At 39.0% G+C, this 22899-nt stretch overlaps 1 protein-coding gene across 1 annotated transcript in view; it reads left to right on the plus strand.

Annotated features, from left to right (window-relative positions):
* Positions 1 to 9051: 9051 nt before the first annotated feature.
* LOC114645534 (atrial natriuretic peptide receptor 1-like) overlaps positions 9052 to 22899 on the plus strand; it is a 378498-nt gene continuing 364650 nt past the window's right edge. The window contains 1 exon segment of the mRNA XM_051923089.1: positions 9052 to 10208. Coding sequence (XP_051779049.1) covers positions 9467 to 10208 — 742 coding nt within the window. The 5' untranslated portion in view covers positions 9052 to 9466.

Genomic DNA, 22899 nt, shown 5'->3' on the forward strand with positions numbered 1-22899 from the left:
TTGCCCTCCTTTCCTTCAAGCCTGAAAATTTCTCGGTTACCTTCTGATTTCACTAAGCGTGCCAAAAAATTTAGCCCCATGGTATTGTCTAGATCAGCGTTTCCCAGCCTTTTTTGCTTTGGCGGTACACTTACAAATCATCCCAAGGCACACCACGATCTTACTAAGCACAAACACATTATATCTGATCCTGCTGATAAGCGTTCGCAGTCACGACACTTTGTGAACGGTTTGGTGGCATCTTCCACCGGCTTCCCCCCTAATAATTAAGAATTCTTTGCATTTATATAGCGCTTTTCTCACTACTCAAAACGCTCAGCAATTGCAGGTTAAGGGCCTTGCTCAAGGGACCAACAGAGCAGAGTCCCTATTGGCATTTACGGGATTCGAACCGGCAGCCTTCCGATTGCCAGTGCAGATCCCTAGCCACATTTGCCTGATTCTCTCTGCCTCTGAAGCAACTCTTATGCCCACTGTCCACAAGCGCTGTCAGTCACGCTGTCGACCACACGCCCAAGGCAAATGGACTAAGGCAGATGGACTCTGCAGATGCATCTGAAGTGCTCTAAGTGCTGTCTGCTTCTGCAACATAGCGATCACGGTGCTGCTTTTATGCCAGCTCCTCCAGGTACGCCTGTCCTCATCAGGCAGGTCTCGACCACCTGCGAGGCTTGTCCCTCTCAGTTTCATACCTAGGTATGCTACATTATTATTTCCACGGCACGCACATCTGGGTAGCTCTCATGGCGCACCACCATGCTTTGCGCTGCTATTGATGACTGCGACTACTTTCAAGCCACTTGCATTTTTTAGAATTTTAGGCCTCGTACCACTGTTATTTTCCACAACGTTTCGACACTTTGAAACAGCAAACAGGAAAGCAAAGAATGACATTACACTATATCTAGTTAGCCAGCTCCGTTTGTCAGAAGAGCTGTAAAAGTCCGTGTGTAAGCTCGTTCCTCCTTGGTCAACTTGACAGCTTCTGGATTCTTAAGTCAGGTCAGTCCTGTCCAAGCACCTTTATCTTCTTTTTTTTTTTCAAGTGAACGATTTAAGAAGGGGTATTTCATTACAGAAATAACCGAATTTTCTTTGATTTCTGACGTTCCACTTGAAGTTGCCATCTCCGTAAAGTCGCGCTCGGTCATCTGTAATTACATTAATATCAGGACCATGGACGTGAACTTGAAATATTGCGTCGACGATTGTCCAGTCACATTGGATTGAAAAAAAAACTAAAACAAAACGAATTCGCTGCCAATAACGGTAGAAGTGTCCGGTGCTTAGAGAGCTGAGTCCCGAGAAAAAGTCTTAAAGCAACCAATTAAAGGGCAGCCTCAGGTCACCTGCTTCTCAACTCTTCACTCGGGAAATATTCACACAGAAATTAAACAAATATAAGTCGGAACCAGTTTTTTATTGGATGTTGGCAGGCGCTGACACCAGGCACGTTGTGCAAATAAACATATTTATTTCATGATGATTTTGCATTATCTAATTAAACTAGAGTTTTTTTTAAATATTTGGAGGGGTCAGTGCCCCACATTACAAACCGCCACTGCATCACAGGGAATCGCACAGGACTTTAATCTGGTGGTGGGGCAGAACACCACCACAGAAAAACCGGAAAAGAAAACAGAGAAAAGGAAAGATTAATGAAGATTGCAGATGCATTGAAGAGTATGATATTTTTACGCATATATAGTTTTTTAAAGGTAGAAGTAAAATGTAGCGACAAAAAAGCCAAATTAAAAAGTGCATTTTTTTTAAATAATCAATGGTATTAGCCTGTTTTATCTCTGTTGGTGAATTATTCCAGATTTTTGGTGCATAACAGCTGAAGGCCTCCTCGCTTCTTTGAAGAGTCGTTCTTGGAATTATAAACAGGCTACCCCCAAATCTATGGTTACGACTTGGATAGAAGTGTATGAAGCGGAAAGATTATTTAAGACTTTATACACCATTAGCAGTATTTAAAGTCAGTTTTAAAAGACACGGGTAACCAGTGTCAGTCATCGTCCAACCCGGGGGTCTACTGGAGCTAATCCCAGCCAATACAGGGCGCCAGCCCACCGCAGGGCATACACACACACACACACCCCAAGCTAGGGACAATTTAGGATCATGACAGTTCATGACTTCATTCACCCTTCTTCCGTGCTATTGACAAATTTTGATTACCCCAAAGTACATTTTAGTACATTTTTTTTCTCTCCTTCAATGAATTTTTGCTGCTGCATTTGGGTGTTGTGATTGATCAGTATGTTCTGGTGACATGACGTATATCATTATAAATCATTGTGTCCTGCACAATAGATCTGATTATTAGCACATCCGCTCAGCAGAAAACAAAAAAGGACATTGGCAAGGAAGTGCCTCAAATAAATATTTTTTGTAAGAAATGTGAAAAACTTTGTACTCAATGGATTTGTTTAAAATAAAAATCAGTGCAATAGAGTAATGATTAGCTAGTAGTTGATACTTTTATTACCATGCCTTACGTTTAGTCCTATAAGGGCCGCAATGGCTGTAATTTTTTGTTCTAACAGTATTTTTTAATTACAAACTGATTCTTGCTTGTGTAAGAAACTTCTTTAATTTTATGTAGTTAACGTATTGCTCGATCTTTAATTATTCCATGTCAGGTCATTCTTATTTTGTAGATTTTTCCTTTCTAAGGATATCATGATTTGTGTATTGGAAGTAAACAAGGTAATATTTTTCAGTCCCTCGCTTCTTCTCATTTTCTTCCACACCCTTAAAAATAAAGATGCCAATGTGGTTGTTTGAAGCAATGCCATAGGGGGATCCATTTTTGGTTCCCAACAGACCCATCCAAATGATGGCTCCAGAAAAGCAAAAAAAAAAAAACAAACAAAAAAAACCTTCACTGCAGGTGTTCATGCCAGCAATATTCTGCGTTTAACTGGACTTCTGGCCTTATTAAACAAGATGTTATTTTCCAGTTTCTACATTTTTATGTTGATCTACAAATTACAAAATGTATTTGTTAAATGTTTAGGTTAGGGGACTGTAGCAAGCATTCATGTGTGTGACATTAATTACTGTTGCTCTTTTTATGTTCTGGTAATTTAAGTCATTTTTTTTATTAAATTAAAAATATGTCAAAAATGTAAATTTCTAAGTTTTTTACATGTAAATATGCTAGCACAAATTTCTAAATGCAAAATAAGAGAAAAAGACCAATTAAACAATTTGATCATTTAGAAGTAAAACTGAGCCATTTATTTGTGAGACTGCAGTTGGAATGATAACCCGCAGCCAAAATGGTACCCCAGAAGTGATTTTAAGAACCCCCGAAATAAACCTAACCGATCGGCTTCTTTTAGCGTGCGTTCTCGCTAAATATTTTCAAAAATAGCCACCAGGTGGCAGTCACATACCATGTTTTCAGACGGAAATCCCCTGGCGCCGCTTATCGAATCATCGGTCGATCTGTTCATAATATCCGCTTCTCCCCGTTATTTTAGTGCAATATTTCGCATTTCTCAGAAACCCGCAGGTACATTACGTATTATTGTCTTAAGTAATCTTTTGCTAAGCGCACGACCATCCGAGCTCACGTGTCACATGTCATGTTGGGGAAACTGTTATGTGTTCGGTTAGATTCTGCAATCCTAGGGTTTTGCCTGTAGATTGAAAGAGATCAGCACTTTTCGTGCGCACGTGATGTAACCTGCCTTGGGGAGCGAGGGGCTGCAGACTATCTGATAGTATTGGCCGCAAGGCAGGAAACAACCCAAGAGAGGGCTCCCCTGCCAATAACGTGTTGGGGGCAGCAATTCCATTTTCAATGCTTGGTAAGGGGCAAAGTGTATTCCTCTCTCTCTCTTTCTCTTTCTACTGCAGTATTTATGCTATATATAGAGAGAGCTGTATAATATTAAATAAATTATATTTTTTATAAGTTTTATTTAACTTGCTAGCAACAAAATGCTTGTTGTAGGATGTAAATTAAATCGATTTCTCCTGCAGACTTGTGCATTGCTTACCTAGATGGGATGTCAGTGCCCTCCAGTTGTTGGTATATTCTTATTTTATATATCCCTAATTAATGTTTTGTACAGCTACACCCCCTTAAAATTAACAGTAGAACAGTGATAATCTTAGAATATTTTATTCTGTATTTTCTGTGCTTTTTAATTGCGGTTGTCTTAATAAAATATGCTATTTAAAATCGATTATGACATGGTTGCTGCTTAGATGTTTTTGTGCTGTCTTCTTTGAGCTTTTTACATTTTATTGCTTCTTTAGCTTACTCCAAATATGGAAGTTAACTATCCAAAATCATCTGTAATTCTCCATAAAATTTTCTTTCTTTCAAAGTAAAATCAGCATTTCAAATTCAGTTTCTGTTTTTGGGCCCATCATGTAACTGTAACCATCCATTAACCATCCACCATTAAAAATTCAAATAGCCCCATAGCAACCATATCATTTTAAGTCTGTCTTCTAAATTTGTCAGAAACATTCCATGAAGTCCTTGTCTGATGGAGTTAAGAAATGTGGGTTTTGATAGCTTAGATTTTTATTATGACCAGTTCTATTACACTGCAGGTTCTTTATAACAGCCTGATACCTTCCATGTGGCTCTTTCCTGCCTTGTGCCCAGTGCTGGCCGTATAGGCCCTGCATCACAACTCTGAACTGGATTAAGTGGGGCTAACACTGTTATCTCATATTTGTTACAGTGGATACATTTTGAAAACAAATTAAATTCAGCTGTCAATGATTTAACTGTTTCATATTGCATCTAACCTTAAAAAAACAGGACAACCAACAGCAAATACAATGTTCATCTTTTATTGTCTTTTAAAGTAAGAAGAAAGACAGGAAACAGACATGTCACTGGAGATGATCAGTGGCCTGTGAGCTACTGCCATATGACAGGCACAACACTAAATACAGAGAAGAGAACAGGACTGGACTGTGATGGGAAAACATGAGTCCTATAATGAAAAAAGTAGTGGAAAGGGGCATTAATTAAATAATGGAGACGATGTGAGGAGCAAGCAGGGTCTGTTTTATTAAAGAAAGAAAGAAAGAAAGAGAGAGAGAGAGAGAGAGAAAGAAAGATGAAATGGGAAAGCGTGGGCATCATGCTGAATAAATGAACATTTTAATGTGGCTGATTATTGCAACTTATGTACTTGCTCAAAATACTTAATAGCATGTAATAGTGTCATGTCTTATTAAACTTGCAGTAGTAAATAAGCTTTGGACAAATTATATAATTGACAAAATTCTATGTGAGGCATCACATAACATAATTTTACATTGCAGTCTCAAGTCTGCCTAAGCCAATTCAGTATTACTGCAGCATCGGGTCCAAGGTACTATGATGGATGGATTAATGTCTTTCCATAATAATAATAATAATTAATTACATCTATATAGCACTTTTCTAACCTACTCAAAGCACTTTATATAGACAGTGTGGAGCCACTTCAGTCACCACCAGTGTGTAACATCCACCTCAATGATATGACTGCAGCCATTCTTGTGCCAGTATTCTCACCACACATTAGCTGTTAGGTGGTAAATGAATGATAAATAGTTAGCCAGTAAAAGAAAGGGGATGATTAAGGCTCCAGAACAGACAAGACCATGGTGGAAATTTAGCTAGGACGTAGGGAAACACCCTACTTTTTTTTTGAAGGAGGCCCAGGGATCTGTTATGAGCACAGAGTGTGAGGACCTCAAGTTTATGTCTCATCCGAAGTACAGTGTCATTTTTATATCGCAGTCTCCTTGTCACTGCACTTGTGCATTGGGATCCACACACAGACCACTGGCTAAGTGGCCTCCCCAACATCTCTTCCAGCAGCGGCCTAAGCTTGTCCTTGATGACCACCCCCCCATTCAGCTACTAGCTGGGCCTGAACATGCATAGCCTTAGGTGGATTAACTATTCTGAAGTGCAGGTGGTATGACTGGGGTGGGGTACTAGAGATGAAGATGCTAAAAATCACAATATTTATAGAGTTGTTTTAAACAGAGAGGGGCAGTAAGAGAAATGATGAAAAAATTAAGCACAAAAGAGAGCTGAACTAGGATAAAGATAAAGTCAGAAAAGGAACAGAGAATAGGCTTAAATGGGCATTAGTGTCATGTGTACAGATTACAATGAAATTCTTAGTTTCATGTGCTAAACAACATGCAACATGTTGCCACTCTGTAGCACCCTCATTAATGAATAGAACTACTTTACCAAGAAATTGTGGGAATAAATCTACATCTTTTCTAAATCCAATTTTTCTATTACAAAGCTGTGGGGAGCCCAAACCCATGTCACTGACATTGGCAAGAACAGTCCCTAGTTCAGACACCAGTCTATCACAATTCTTATTCTGAGTAGTCCATTAACCTGATTTTCACCTGTTTGGGACATGACAGGAATTTGGTATCACTACCAAGTAAAGATATGCAGATATAGGGGAAATCATTCAAACTCCTCACAGACAGCAAACAATCTTGAACCCCCTTGTCACACGTGTGGCCTTGTATCAGACCCACATGTCACATGTTGTGAGGCAGCAGCACTATCTACAATGTTATGTTGGTCCTGGAGAAGAACTTCAAGTCAATATATTATAGAGTACATTTCACTGGGGATGGGTTAGGGTTAGGGGTAGGGATGGGATTGGAGGGCCTTCACAGCTTTACAATTACAAAGCATTCACACACACATTCCTACTCAGTTTAGGGTCTGTCCCAACAGTATGAACCAGCCCTACATAAGCTCCCAGCGCCCACTCATACACACATCAACACTTAAACTGGGCCAATTTCTAGTTGCTTAATACTCCGGCATGCATATCTTTGGGATGTGGGAGAAGTAGTGATGTGGAAATGGGGAGAATTTGGAAACTCCACTTGGATAACAGTTGGGTATAAGATTCAAACCCAAAATGATGGCTCCATGAGGCCACCCAATGACTAAATAGTATCAGATTTCTCAAATAAAGAATAGCAAGATTGGTGGAATTGGTGGAATTGTTTTTAAAAAAATAATTAAAACAAATTTAGTAAACATAATGGAAAGCATTCAAATAAAAAGTTGTAGGTAATTAAGACAAAATAAAATTAAAAATGAAGAAAGCACCCATTTGAGTGTGGGTGTGCACTCTGAGTTGGCCCACCGCTCTGCCCAAAGTTGTTTTTTTGCTAGAATTGATTTCAGAACCTTTGCCTGTGAGTTGAATTAAATGAGCTTGAGAATGGAGTGTTACTTTGGGGTATATTCCTAATGCTTAAAGGTGGCACAAAAGAGGGCTTGAATGTGACTGGCATAGAAAAAGGATAATACATCTAATTTGTTAACTGTATACTTTACTCCTCTGTTAATGTTTAATCAAAATTATTAAAAAAGTAAATACTCCTTTCAGTTGTGAACTATTTGCATGTGACTTTAACAGTTTAATATCTCTATGACTGAACAGAAATGAATTCATATGACTGGAAAATTAGAAAGAAAGAGAGATAACAGGATAGAGAGCAGAGAAGGGCATCAGAGAGAGAGCGAGAGCGAGTGAGATAAGCCACACCCATTATTTGTGAAAGAAGCACATTTGCTAAATCAGACCCCAATCAGTGATAGTTGAGAAGCATGAGGCATGGTCTGTCTAAAATTGCAGGCATCTTTCACACCCAGTTCCACTTTTATAGCTGCTACAAAAGCAATTGTTGTGTAGAAAGAAGACAGAAGAAATTAAAACAAAAAATATGAGCTGAGTCACAGCTTTTTGAAGAGGCAGCTGATGAAGCGACAGAGGCTATGGTGCAGTTTGCAATTGCTTGGATTTCATCTTATCTGAGCCTGCATTTGAAACAGAAGGAAACTTTCACCTGCACTTTAGGTTTTTGTAGCAGCCCACTGAGACTCATGGAGTCTGCTTGTTTCTTCTTTTGGATTGGACTTGAAATCTCTATGAGTCAGGACTGGTGTTATTTGTATTAGATAAGCAACTGAAGCATGAGGATCATTATTGTTTCTTCAGCCAAGCAAACATCCAAGAAACAAAATTATTTAAGTGCTTTGTGTGCCTGTAGCAGAGGACCATCTAAATATGATCAGTGAAGTAATTTTGCGTTCTTTTTTTTTTTCTAGAAACAAGCCAAAAAGTAGCCAAAATGTGGTAGTAATCCGCATTATTAACTTTTAAAGGACTACATTCTTTCCCATCTGACAAGGAAGCAAAACAACTGGTCATTCTTTCCTGGTTTTAATTACCATTGTGTGGCCTTGACATCCTAGTTATGTTTTTTATTTCTGATGTCCATTTACCATTTGACTGGATATGTGCCTTCAGAAAATGGATGGATGATGAATATCTAATACAACTGATAGCAGCCATACTAAATATTGTGCAGTCAAGGTTAGGGTTGTTTTATTTATTTATTTATTTTTTGCAGAATATAATGTGCTAGTGCATATCACATACATGATGAGCCAATGAGAGTTGTGTTAGTCAGTGTAAACAGCTGTTACATTTAAGATAAAAGCTATAAAATGCAAGTGCTTCTATTACTAAACAAACACTGCAATGTTAAGTTTACACAGCCTATCTCTTTATTCCATTACTGTTAGATTATAATGTTAGTCCAGATATGAGTCAGGTCAATGGCTGTTGGAATTTGTTCTACAGTGCTTTTAATTTTTTTTAAAACCTAATTTCTGCAGATTTAAATTATAACACATAACTTTCCCGGACGTGCAGTTCATGGTCAGCTGGCATCTGTCCCTGCAGCATCAGACGCAAGGCAGAAATCATTCCTGGACAGGATGGCAGTCCATTACAGGGCCAGTCTGAAGGCTGACTAGCCTCCCCTGTTCATCTATGAGGGTCTGGGAGAAAAACCCACAACAAACACAGGGAGTCCATGAAAACACCTCATGGACTGTAATCAGGCATGGGATTCAAACCCAGGATAATAGAGGCAGCAGGACTCTATGCCACTGTGCTGTGTTAAAAGTTACATTAGTTTTTAATTTATTCTTGTTGTATTACAATTTTATTTCTTATATTTTAATATATTATCTGATAGTTATTAGCTCTTTTTCTAATGAAGATGGCCTAAGGTACAACATTTTTTACCCATTCATAAACAGCAGGATCGTTTCCAGATGGAGTCAAAGCTTTTACATACTTCCATTTTTCAACCACCTCCTTCTGTTTTAAAGTCTTGGAAAAATCTGATGCACGGCAAGAACCAGCTCTGCCAAATTGTACTCTTAGATCCTCCCATGTAGAGGACATCATCTTAACCTTAGTGTCTTTAGGATGTAAGAAATCACACAGACCCAAAGAAAGAAGTCATAAACTGCACACATTCAGGCCAGTGTCTGATCCTAGCCTCCTGGAACTGTGAGGTGGTGGTACTAAACATAGTTCCACCCAGTGGTCAGCATTTTTAATCATAAAGAGGATTCCTTGGTAGTATGAATACTCTTGCTGGCACGATGCGGGCAGCTTTATTTGACACATTGCTTCAGCTAATGTTGGTGTACAGTTCTGTTGGGAAATTGAGTGCTGCTACTTGTAGTGGGGTAGCCAAGAACATCACCCTGGCTATTGTCCTGCCACGCTACAACACTGCCTATCCATGGGCTTGGCCGCGAGTTGGACCTGCTATTGATCTTGCCATCAAAAGGATAAACCAGGACCTAAACCTACTGCCAGGGTACAGTTTGTGCTATGTGTTTGAAAGTAGTGAAGATGACTCGGGCTACTGCTCCGATTCTATAGCTCCTTTGGTGGCCATTGATCTAAAGTTTACCCACAATCCTTCTGCGTTCATTGGACCAGGCTGTCACTACACATGTGCCCCCGTTGGACGGTTCACATCTCACTGGAAGGTTCCCATGATTACAGCTGGTGCCTCAGCCTATGGCTTTCAAGAACAGAAAACCACATACTCCTTCCTGACGAGGACCGGCCCAACTGAGAAGAAACTGGGAGAATTTGCTGTTCATGTACACAGATTCTTTAGCTGGACTAAACAAGCACTAATGATTTATGATGATAAGAAAAGTGATGACAGACACTGCTACTTTACCACAGAGGGGCTTTTCTATGAGCTTCAAAAGGACAACATCACTCTTATACACTCACCGTTCCAGGAGAATGCTGAGGATCTGGATTACCAGCAGCTTGTCCAGGGGATAAGGATGACAGGCAGAAGTAAGTACACAGGCAGTTCTTAGAGCTGGTTAATAAGTGTGGTCATTTAAAACTGCAACACTAATTTGATTAATAGGCATTGTCTTGTCAAGAGTGAAGTAAATGAAAATCTGTAAGATGAAGTGTGTATTAGATATCCTGTAAAGAAATATGTCTGCCGTGCCTTTTACTTGCCCAATGTTTTAATGTTAACCATCTCAGAAGAGCTACATTGTCATGCTACAGGAACTGGGGACTGTGGATGTCCACAGCTATTAACATATACGTTAGGAAGAATCTGAACATATTTGTGTTTCCATTATTCTTAAAAACAAGTGACAGTGCTTATGGCTTTGACCTCCATCCATCTGTTTTCTAACCCATTTATTCATTTTAAGATCTCACTAGACTGCTGCCTATTCCATTGGCACTGAGCTCAAGTTGAGAACCAATCCAGATGGGGTGCCCGGCCATCACAGAATATGTTTACATGTCCCCCATGCTTGGTCACGTTGGTGTTAAGGAGAGTTCAGAGAGTAGGGTTGGACAAATGACAGTCTCAGCTATGCCTAGGGATACTGTTGTTCTGTTTCTTTCTTTCTTTTTATTTCTTGTTGTATGAATAATATAAGTTGAATTATTAGTGTATAATAATTATAAAATTTTCAGTGTCGTAACCACAATAATGCTTTGGCACATTGAAATGGGTAGGAAAAAATAATAAAGCAATGCACAGCAAATTTCTATCTATTTAAATGTTGTTAGAAACTGAATGATAGCACACTGCTTTTTAATGGCAAACACTGAAAGTGGGAAATCAAGTTTATATTGCAATGATAGCCGAAGAGGTGAAATTTTGTTTTAAAAAAGCATTTTCTTTTTCTTTAAATGGGGCTGACATTATGTGCATCTACAGTATATACTATATGGTTCATTTTACTGTATGGCAGTTTGTGTTGACTTTTTCTTGGTACTCTGGTTACAGTATGTCACATATTTCAAAGAAGTGCACATTAGATGAGTGTGCTGTACACAGCCAGATGTGCAGAAGTGTGCCGTACAGGTAAAAATCACCAGTGTTAAATTAACAATTGAGGTGTATAAATGGACAAAGTTCAAGGTAATCTTTAGCATTAATAGATTTAATGTAACTCTGCCAAACTTGTTATGTACAGCAAACTGTCAACATGATCAGGCTGTTTTGTATCTTGCCCCTAATGTTGCCTGGGTATGCTCTGGCCTCCCCGTGACCCTATTGTATTACATGGGTTCAAAAATGAATGGATTCTATCCATTTTTTAAACTTAGTCAATCCAGTTTTACAACCCGACCTGGAGTAAGGTGTTAGTTTATTGCAGAGCACAAAAAGCCAATTTAAGATAACATCATCACATTCCCAAACCCACTTAATCCAATTTGGAGTTGGAAGGATTCAAACCTTATCATGGGAGCATTTGCCACCAAACAGGAATCATCTGTGGAAGGGGTGTCTGTCATTGGCAGCGCCCACTCACAGTCAAGCAGGGCCAATTTAGAACTGACAATTAAACCACCACAGGTCCTAGGGTGCAATCGATATACCCTGAGAAAAACGCATGCAGACAAGATGAGCATCTCATGCTTACGAAATACATTCAACGATAACGAACAAGACGTGATTCCATTTCAGGGCATATATATATTTACACTGTACAATTTATATGGGTATAAACTATGGTGTGCTCAAATATATGATGTGTGTGAAAAAATGTAATTTAATGGTTTGATGGTGCAGTGGTTAGTATTGCTGCCACACAGACATAGCATCATACTTGTTTGTTGTCCGTGTGGAATTTGCATTTACTCCTTGTTTTTGATGGGTTTTCCTCAAGTTTCTCATTTTCCTTGCACATCCCCTAAGTCGTGCTAGTTATATTAATTGGTGAGTCCAAGTTGTCCCTGTGTGGTTGTGGATGTGGGTTGTATACATCAGTAGAACCTGTGATGAACTGGCAGCCTCTCCAGTGCTGTCTCCTGTCTTATGCTCAGTGCTTCATGGATAGACTCCCGATCCCTGTAACAATGGATTGGATTGAAGGATTTGTGAATTTTATGTTGCACTGAACATAATGTGATATTAAATAAATATAGATAATATTAATTTTATTTTCATTTATATGTACATATATATGTTGTAAAAAGGAAACACAACAAAGTGAAAGAGTTGGTGCACCACCTTGTTGACACCATGTAAATAGAAAGAATGCACAAAAAATGCAAACACCCAATAATTTGTGGAGACATCTTTCCAGACGCAAGTTCAGAACAGAACTGAGAGCAAGATGGCTGGTTCCTGAGTTATATAGTCACTCAGAAGGTAGGGGTGGGACCAGGAAGACACACAATGGAAGTGACATCAGTGGTGGAGTGGCTGTCAGTCTTCTGTTCTGCAAGGGGAGGAAAAGAGATGGCATTAGACCACAGCGCCGGCCCCTGGTTCAGTGGATAATTACCATCATCAGAGCCCTGTGCATGTGCGTGACTCTCTCTCTCTCTCTCTCTCTCTCTATATATATATATATATATATGTATAGAATATTATATATACTATTTTTATACCTACTATATATATATATATATATATACCGTTATATATACTATATTTGTATATATAATGTAGTGTGGAAGAGAAGGTCTGTGATACGGTTTGCATATTTGCAGTTGGAGATCCACAAAGGGAGAAAAAACGAATCACGTATCATAAAATAGTTTTATTCCTGAGCTTTCAACCCCTATCAGGGGTCTTCATCAGAGGATAATGCTTAGACTTACAGGAATCAAAGGCAATATATAGCAACACATTCAGTATGGGGGGGGGGCATTGGGGGGGGGTGGAGGTGACTAAGTCAGTATAATCAAGGGGGGTGGGGGGGGTTGTATAGTTTAATTAATGTGTATTTGTCCTTCTTAAGTTGGCATATGCTGGGTTTATGTCCAAGTGTATAAATGTATAAATAATGAAAAGTGGTGAAATAGGTAGTGTTGCTACTACCTCACAGCTCTTTTCCAGGCCCAGTCTGAGTATAGTCTGCACATTCTGCCCAGTCTTTGAGGCCTCATAAGCTGAAAATTATATATGTATATTCATACACATATTTACAAACACACACAAACACATGCACACATACTGTATGCTATACTACTGCCTGTTTCTCTTTCTCTCTTTTTCTATACTATCTATCTATCTATCTATCTATCTATCTATCTATCTATCTATCTATCTATCTATCTATCTATCTATCTATCTATCTATCTATCTATCTATCTATCTATCTATCTATCTATCTACACACCATATGATGTGATTCTTCTGTCTATAAGAATATGTGTGGATGTGAGTGGGTGTAAAGTATATACTGTTGGTAGCAATAACAAAAAAAACAATAAAGCCGCTTGTCTAATTTTCAGTTGTAACATTGACATGTTATCTGAAGATTGCAGTTCCTGTGATGCAATCCAGCAATCAAGAAGTTAATTCTGTGGGGGTTTCTAATAAGTGAATCAATGTCATTTGGCAGTCAGCAAAAGACAGAACTGTAGAATCCTTTGCTTGGCGTTTCTGTGTGAGAAGCACAGCTTATTGACTCCCAGACACATTAATGTCATTCTGTTGTGTTTGTCTTGATGCTCTGTGCTGCAAGAAAGGCAGGAAGCTAAAAGCCAGTGAGTATTGGGTGATCATTGCTTCTCCACATAGCTCTGCCAGTTGAGTGAGAGAAGGAGAGAGAGAGAGAGAGAGAGAGAGAGAGAGAGAGAGAGAGATAGAGGGGTAGAGCAAGAGAGGAGGAGGGAGGGAGGGAGGCAGAAAGAAAGGATATTCTAGGCAGTATCTCCACATTCACACGCAACCAGTAGCAGTTGTGAAACAGACAGATTTCAAATATCAGAACATAGCAGGGCTCAGGAAATACTGAAAAATGCTGATATTATTGAAGGGAGAAAGAAACAGCACATGCTGCTTATGAAGGATAAATGGAAACTAGAGCTGCAGTGTCAGTAGAGCAGCTGAAAGGAGTTTTCAGTGTTCTTGGGAAATGAGGAGGAAAGAAGGCATTTAAGGAGTGCTTAACTCTTCTTAAATAAACCAAGGGGCTTTTCTCTAGGAAAGAATTTTGTGTTTTTGGGTGTTTCATCACTGGCTATTTCAGACAACAGCTATGGAATTCTAAGAGCCAGAAGTAAGAGAGATTGCTCATTTTTCTTCCTGTGAATATGGACAATTTGAAAGAATTTGTCTTTAACTGAAGATTTTTTTCACAAGGTGGACTCTTGGGTGTTTTTTTTTTTTTTTTTGGAAATTATCTTTCTTTTGTGGAGCAGAAACAACAATGCAGGCAGGCATAGCTTTCCTGTTACCGAAAAGGGGGGAGGGTGGAAAGGAAGGAAAAAATGAATTAAAGAAAGGAAAAGAAGAAGAGATCTGGCGACAGTAAGTCGTAAAAGGAAGCAGAAGAAGGGTTTGGTGGAAGCACTTGCAGGGTGCTTTTACTTGGGAGTTCAGAAGTGCTGCGCCTCAGCAAGAAGTGAAGGTGTGGATATTTGGATGTGCACGCTGGAGGTTGGTAGGCAACATTAGCGCAGCGACAAAAGTAACACTTTTACTTCTGTTTTCCATTTCATTATTTCTCTGCTAGTGAGAGGGACTCGGTTTCAACTCCTAATGCATGTTTTCTTTGAAGTCTAGAGAAATCATTTAGGCTAAGTATTGACGAATTTGTGACTAAATGGAAATGCTTTGAATAAGAAATCAGAGTGTAGACACAAACTGATATGGATAACAAAGCTCTTGTTTAATCTTGTTTGCAGTGCACTTTGGATGACAAATGCACTAAACTAGTCCTGCTCTCAATACATAGCTTCATTTGTAGTATTTCGATTTGAACTTTTCTCTGTCAATACAATGCTGAAAAATATAATTAACATTCTCTGACTGGGGGCTGCACATTTCTTACTTTCCACTGTGGAGTTTGCCTAAGCACCCACACGATGGACATAGTGCTTAATTACTTTAGTGCTGTAAAACTTTGGAACTTGCATTAAACGGTTTGGTAACCCATAGATGCAACTCATAACTTTACCTTTAATTGTGCAACAAATTGCAAAATAAAAAAAAAATGATGAAGCTGCTTGTATCTCACTAGCTGGGTAATAAATAAAGAGCCAGCTTTAATAGATGACACTGTGCAGACACTAAACTCTGTCCATTATCTTGCTAGGCTAAAGCACTGGTTTGAGCAGTTTTAGTTATTTCATTTGCTAAAATTGATGCAAGTCACGATAAGGAAGGTTTTGTCCCTAGAATATTAACTTTTTATATTTTCAACAAGTTTAAAGCTGTGAATTATTAAACTAAAATAAAAATCTTACCACAATTTACTCCAAATGTGAATCCTTTTAGTGCATGTTTCACAACAATTAACTGTAAGATCCCTAATTAGTGATTTTAGGACAATATTCCTAGAGTTTGTACTTTCTTAGAAAAGAAAGTCCACTATGTTGCACAGGTAAAAATGGAAGTCATAGAAGAGCAGTATAGTCATTGCTGCCTAGCTTCTAAAATATCATGGGTGGCTGCTATTAAGGCTACTGTGTTACCTTTCACACTGGCTGATTTAGCAGTATAATATATTGCAGATAAAAAATATATATAATACGCTTTCGTAAATAACTGACCTTACAGATTAGTGTTCTTATCAGCCACTCAGTATAAGCAGTTCGCATTCAAAATGGAATAATAAAAGAGTATTAACTGAAGTCGGACATCTTTTGTGTTTATTTACTGAAATGAGTACAGGTTGGTAATGCCAAGGACAGGCCTGTTTATTTAAAGAGAAGAGCAGGGAAGGAATGAATGCTTGGAGATTATAAGGAAGGAAGGAAATAAGGAGGGAGCTCATCTTTTTTTTAACCCTTTCTTGTCTTTTCTGTTCTATACCTTTCGGCTCTATTGGACTGGAACACAGTACTGGTGTCTAAATGATAAGGCACATTGGAGGGATACTGTTGGATCTCACTGATGTCAATGAGTGCCCTCAACCTGTTTCTTCAGTAACAAGCAAGATTTAAAAAGCCAGCAATGTTGTGCAGCAAGGTATTTATTGTGGAACGATACTGTCTTTAAGTATAAGCACTGAGATTTTCAAAGCCCACAATGCCATTGGATAGATTTTATATCGGGCCGCTGCTTCTTTTGCTCATTAGTAGTTTTTCCAGAACTGTGCAGACTAAGAACTTGACACTGGCCGTGGTCCTTCCACGTTACAACACGGCCTATCCATGGGCTTGGCCACGTGTCGGGCCTGCTATTGATCTTGCCTTTGAAAAGATAAACCAGGACCCCAATCTCCTGCGGGGGTACATTCTGCACTACGTGTTTGAAAGCAGCGAAGATGACACAGGCAATTGCTCTGATTCCATAGCACCCCTGGTGGCTGTTGATCTAAAGTTTGCCCATAATCCTTCTGCTTTCATTGGTCCTGGCTGTGACTACACATCTGCTCCAGTTGCGCGATTCACCTCTCATTGGAAGGTCCCCTTAATCACGGCTGCTGCTTCAGCCAATGGGTTTTATCAACAGAAGACTACCTACTCTTTCATGACGAGGACTGGCCCAACACAGAATAAACTGGGCGAATTTCTGATTCACTTACATCAGTTTTTTAACTGGAACCACCAAGCACTCCTAGTTTATGTTGATGAGAAAATAGATGACAGGCCTTGCTATTTTGTCGCTGAAGGAGTCTATGAACAACTGAAAACCGTGAACATTTCTGTCATGGACACTGTGTTCCAGGAGAAGGAAGGCAACGTGGACTTTCAGCACCTTCTTCAGCAGATAAAGTCGAAAGGAAGGAGTGAGTAAAATTTGTTTTTTTTCTGTAATTTATATTATTTCCTTGCTTCATGGTGGTAAACTGGTTAGTGCTACTGACTCTCAGTTATAGAGTCAGTACAGAGTTTGCACATTTTCTCTGGATTCTTGGGTTTCCTGTCACCACCTAAAGTCATCCATGTTAGAATGAAAATCTACTGTATGTTGGCTTGGTGAGAATTAGTGTGAGTGTGCACATGAGTATGTCCTGTGACGGATCGGGGTCCAATCCATTTTTTAACTGTTCATGCCTATTGATGTCATGTCTACAGAATGCAGAGAAATTCTTTCTTGTACAGTACAGTGTTGATTTGTGTCTTGCACCCTGTGCTTCTCCTATAAGTGTCTGGTCTAGTGTGAGCCTATATCAGAATAAGTGCATTCAGAAAATGAATGGATGAAAAATTATTGCTCTGTTAATAGAACTGGTCTCTGATACCAGCACAGTGTTTCATCTGTAATTAAACATCACAATTATAAATAATCAGCTAAACAGAGCTACTCAGCTTCCATGCTTCAGGTCACCGTTCTGCCCAGTGACCCTCATGTTTTCTAAATTGAGCTCAATCTTCAGTTAACATAATTGTGCATTTCTGTAAAGTACAAACTTAGGAATGCTTTTATATTAATAAATTGCAAGCACTACTGGCAGGAGCACATTTAACTACAGAAGACAGACAAAATTTTGGTCAGTTTTTATCTTCACACACAAAAGCACATTTTGATGACAGCCCTGCATTCAGTTCTTTCAGTTCCTGATGATCTTTCCCTGGGATTATTAAGTATTGCCTGCTGGGTCACCCAGGTCCTGATGTATTAGAGAATGTGCAGTGGATAGCTATAAGGCAAAAACAGGTGAGCTTGTACAAAAGTGCCCAAATGGCAGAGTCTTTCTAAACTCGAAAGACAGCAGCTTTAAAAAATGACACTGACAAAGGGTCTGGTACAAGGGCAGGTATAATGCCAAGTTCTTTAGTTTAATCTGCTGTGTTGGCACAGAGTATATGGCAAAGCCAAAGTGACGATAGTGCCAACAAATAAGCAGAGGAGAGATAACTAAAATATATGAAGTTGTCAATCTACTGACTTTGTAAATCTAACCTGCATACCTAATCTTACCTTTAACTGATCAAATCACTAAAAAACAAAATGGGCAGGTTTGCTTTGCTTGAGTATAATATATGATGTTCCACCTGATGTTACTGAATATTTTAGAGAAGCCATAAAAAGCTATGATTCTTTTCTAAAACAAAAATCTACATGTTTGTACCAGTATATACAGTACGTATCCATATATCAACCCACATCCCCAAAGACATTCAAGTTAGGGTAAATGGAAATCTAGATTTGCCCCGTATGGGTATGTGCAAAAGTGGTCATTATGTCACAGGTGTCTGGTCACACTTATAGGTAATCTAACTTAGACACCATTAAAATATCCGACTATGCCACCCAGTTTTATTAAGAGACTGGGAACTCCTGAAATTTACCAATAATAGCACACAGGTTTCTTTAAATCGGGCGGTGAGTAAACACACAATGAATGACACAACAGTAATTTCAGAAAAAGGCAACAGTAAGTTCTATTGTACAAGACAATATAAGGTACATTAAAAAGATAAACGAACATAACAGAACCTAAACATATCAGGAATTAATTTCCTTTTTTGTAAAAGGAAAATACACAGTCCACACTCTCAAAGTCCGTAAAAACAAGAATTGGAGGATACAACCTTTAGTGGTGCAGAGTCCAGTTTGGGCACTGTGTTACCCCAACACTTAATTGTTCATGGATGCACTCTGTTCCCCGGCAGAAGTTGTGTCAAATTGTTGATTCCCTGTCAGCGTCTCTTCATTGTTCCTTCCACTCTGGGCTCCTTGTGTGGCTGGGACCTAGGCACTCCTCATTCCTCGTCTGTCAGCTTCGCTTGGTCCTCTCATGCGGCTTCCCTCTTTTGCTTGACCCACAACTGGCGTATCCTTGTGGAGCTGTCTCTTCCTCCCTGGAAGTAAATGTTGCCGTCCTTGTGCCTCACGTCGTGCCAGCCAGGTACCCTTGTCTGCCTGCGAGCCCCTGTGCCCTGTCCGAGTGTCTTGGCAGCGTTTCCTGTGGACCCTCCCTTGCAAGACAGCAAATACCATTAATAAGTACAGACATGCTGATTAGAAACCAATATTTCCAAGCCAGGTAAATACAGACATTCTTCTAAGGCCAAACTTCAAAGCAGTGACTCCCTTGCAGGACAGCAAATACCACTAATAAGTACAGATATGCTGATTAGAAACCAATATTTCCAAGCCAGATAAATACAAACATCCTCTAAGGCCAAACTTCAAAGCAGTGACTCCCTTGCAGGACAGCAAATACCATTAATAAGTACAGACAGCCTTTTAACTTCTCACCCCCCAGTCCCAACAGTGGGTGCCTAATGGAACCACCCAGTGCACAAAAAAATGTAAAAGTGTCCCCCACTGACAATTGTGATGGGCTGGATTAAACGGGTTTCATACTATAGGTGTATATACTTTGTCATATGATCAGACTGCCATAAATCTGTCGTGTATGTAGTATGCTTCAGAAAACCTTCTTTAGCTCAGCAAGTTAAGTTGGTTTATTGTCCCCTCGAGATGTGGTTTAATGCTAGATGTGAGATGACTAACATGATGTAACAGTTTTTTTTACATGGCTTAAATGCTAGCTAAGCAATGCCATTACACAAACTAGCAGGCAATGTGGCTAAGTGACAGAGGTGTTGGATTGTAAGCCTCAGGGATGCCAGTTCAGTCTCCATTAATAAGTCAGTGTCTGACTGTATAGTCTGTCTGCATTCTGATTGGAAAGAACAAGCTTATAACCACTTATATTACAGCAATACTCTTGCAAAGTGTATATGCATGTTTGCTATAGGAAGGCACTATATAAATAAAGTGTGATTATAATCAACCTGGTAATTAAAGATGGATCAAAGAATATTAAATGGCTTTTATGAATAATAATGAAGGCTTGTGGTCCAAAATTGCTCTTTCCCTTCCATGGTGCTCTATTTAATTGCTGGACTATTCAATGCTGCACCCTTATCTATGCCATCCCCCCCACTCTTCATATACAAACAACCCAGGGACTTGTTACTTTACATGATGATTCACACTTTCTTCCAATTCCAGATTTCATATTTCTCTGTTTCTGTCCTCCTGCTATCCAGTGTTTTGGATTCCAGTTTCTTTTCTTTTGGCCATGCCTGTTATCTAACTATTTGGCTCTTATTTGATATCTTTGATTTTGTTGTTCTGTTTGTGTCCTGACAATGTTCTCACCAGATACAGGTAGTCTTACAATCATGCTCGGTTCCGATGCACAGGTCGTAAGTCAATTTGAACATAAGACCGGTATATATATTCCAACCTCAGGTCAAGTCAGGTTGGGGAGCATGCACTGGTACAGAGTGTTACCACATCCATCACATGACGAAACAGCTCAGGATCCTGGTTGGCACCCCCAAGGCAGACACACGGTTGACTCCCACCACCCAGAAATGATCATCTATGCTGCCACAGCCATATGGGTGTCCCATTGGCTTGGTCCAACAGCCTGGGTCCTCAACAACGAGGATCCTGACAGCCAGATCACCCTTGGAGAATCACACCACATGACCATAATGCCATAACTGATGCTCCCTCACAATGTAGGTAATGTGCCTTACCGTATGTATGATACTGAATAATAAGCCCATAAGTCATATTGCTTGTTTTATAACCTTTTTTTTTCACCATTCGTAGTACATTATGTAGATTTTCTATAATTTTTTTTTGTATTTTTTTATTTTATTATTTTATTTTGTTATTACTGTTGCATACATGGTTCGCCCAACCTTGAACCACTTCACAAATCCTTTCTGTGTCTGAGTTATGTTACGTCATCTGCGTGAGCCTCTCGCACTGTGTTAACCGTGAGAGGAGGAGTTGTACCAGCAGAGTTTGAGCACTTGTATGTTTTCTGTTTTAACATTTCAGCCTGTTAATAATAAAAATGAACATATAAAGGAGTTTAGTGTGGTTTCATTAACCCTTCATGGCAGCTCACACAAAGCAGCATATCGTGGTCACAGCTCAGAAGCTTTAGAGGTTAACCGGATTCAAAGTCAGACTTCGGCAGTACAGTATGTACGGTGAACACCAGTTATAATGGGATAACTTAAAGCCACATGTGATCTCATTCATTTTCTTTCTTCCCTCATACTGCTTGATCATCTTCATTTTGTGTCGAGATCAATTGCCTTTTTTCCTGTAATTGTAAGATAAATGTAACTGAATGTAGTCGAAACTGCTGCAGTTAATAAACTGAGATCGAGATGAATGAGTCATGGCATATGGAGCTGGTGTGATGAAAAGTATAATTTTTCTGTCGTAAGTTGAATAGTCGTAAGACGCATAGGTCATAAGTCGACAACTACCTGTACTGCTATTGAACTTTCTGCTTAGGTTGCATTCACAAGCTATAGGACAGGCTGGCAATACAAGCATCCCAGTGGGAAATTTCACTTGAAAATGTGGTAACTCCATCATGACATAACATTGTATATTCACCTAATTCAATAATACAAAATAAAAATAATAATAATAATGGCATATTTACGGTTGCATTGTTTGAAAATTAATGCAATATGCATTTTATGTTTGCTGTTGATTTTCATGCAAAAATGAGCTGCTATCTGAACAGATCAAGTAGCAAATCAAAAGTGACCTTACATTCCTCCCAAAACACCAACCAGTAATTCTCACAAAAACAACAAAGTGGGAATGTGAGACATTAAAAGTGGTATGCCCAAAAAATTCCCACAGCTTAGAATGCAGCATTTTTCACAATTCCCGATTACTAAGCACTTCTTCGGTAACTTTTAACTTTGTCATCAGTCTTTTTCACTCCTTCAAACACTCAAAGAACCACTACATCTCTAACACTGGATTCCTGTGAGACGCATAGAGGAGGTGAAATGTAGCCATGAGCGGTTCAGACTTGACAGAGGTTTGACAGATTGTCACAAATTGTGGTTTGGTGAGTGCCGTTTCTAAGGATTAATGAACAGGACATGAACTGTGACACATTTGAGGAACAAAAATAAAAAGATCTTGTGTAATCTTTTAATATCTAAAACAATGTTTATTCTATGTAGTGAATGCCTTCACAAGTATAGGAAAATACAGCTGCTGAGATGTATCTTTTTTAAAAGGAGAGCGCAGCTGGGCTGACTAACAGACTCGGGGCTCACACAGTGAGTTTTAAAGTTTAATGCATTTTCTATTAGGCCACACTGCTTGAATATAAAGCATATAACATAGAGAAAAAAATGATGAAGTCCTGAAAATGTCTTCAAGCAGAAGACAGAAGTAATAAATAAGTAACCTCATAGGGAGCTGGATTAGCAAATATCATTTTGAATGACAAAAGTACCACTTAATGCAGGTGTAGGCAATGTTGGTCCTGGAGGGGTGCAGTGGCTGCAGGTTTTCGTTCCAACCCAATTGCTTAATTAGAAACCAATGATTGCTAATCTCAGACCTTATTTAATTTTATGGCATGTTAATCTGCAATTTAATTTTCTTATATCATAGATTTTTTGTCCTTTCAAATGAAAATATCCAAATGATTTTGAAGCCCAAAACAGATAATTTCACATATTTCTCTTAACTGTTTTATTAAACCAGATAAAGCGTGATGAATCCACACAGGTATAAATGAAACAAGTTTGATGGAGACCTGCTGGCTCCTTTGTCATTTGCATCTTGTTCCTAATAAGAAGCCAT

This window comes from Erpetoichthys calabaricus, chromosome 2 (genome assembly GCF_900747795.2).
Source record: "Erpetoichthys calabaricus chromosome 2, fErpCal1.3, whole genome shotgun sequence".
Taxonomy (NCBI): Eukaryota; Metazoa; Chordata; class Cladistia; order Polypteriformes; family Polypteridae; genus Erpetoichthys; species Erpetoichthys calabaricus.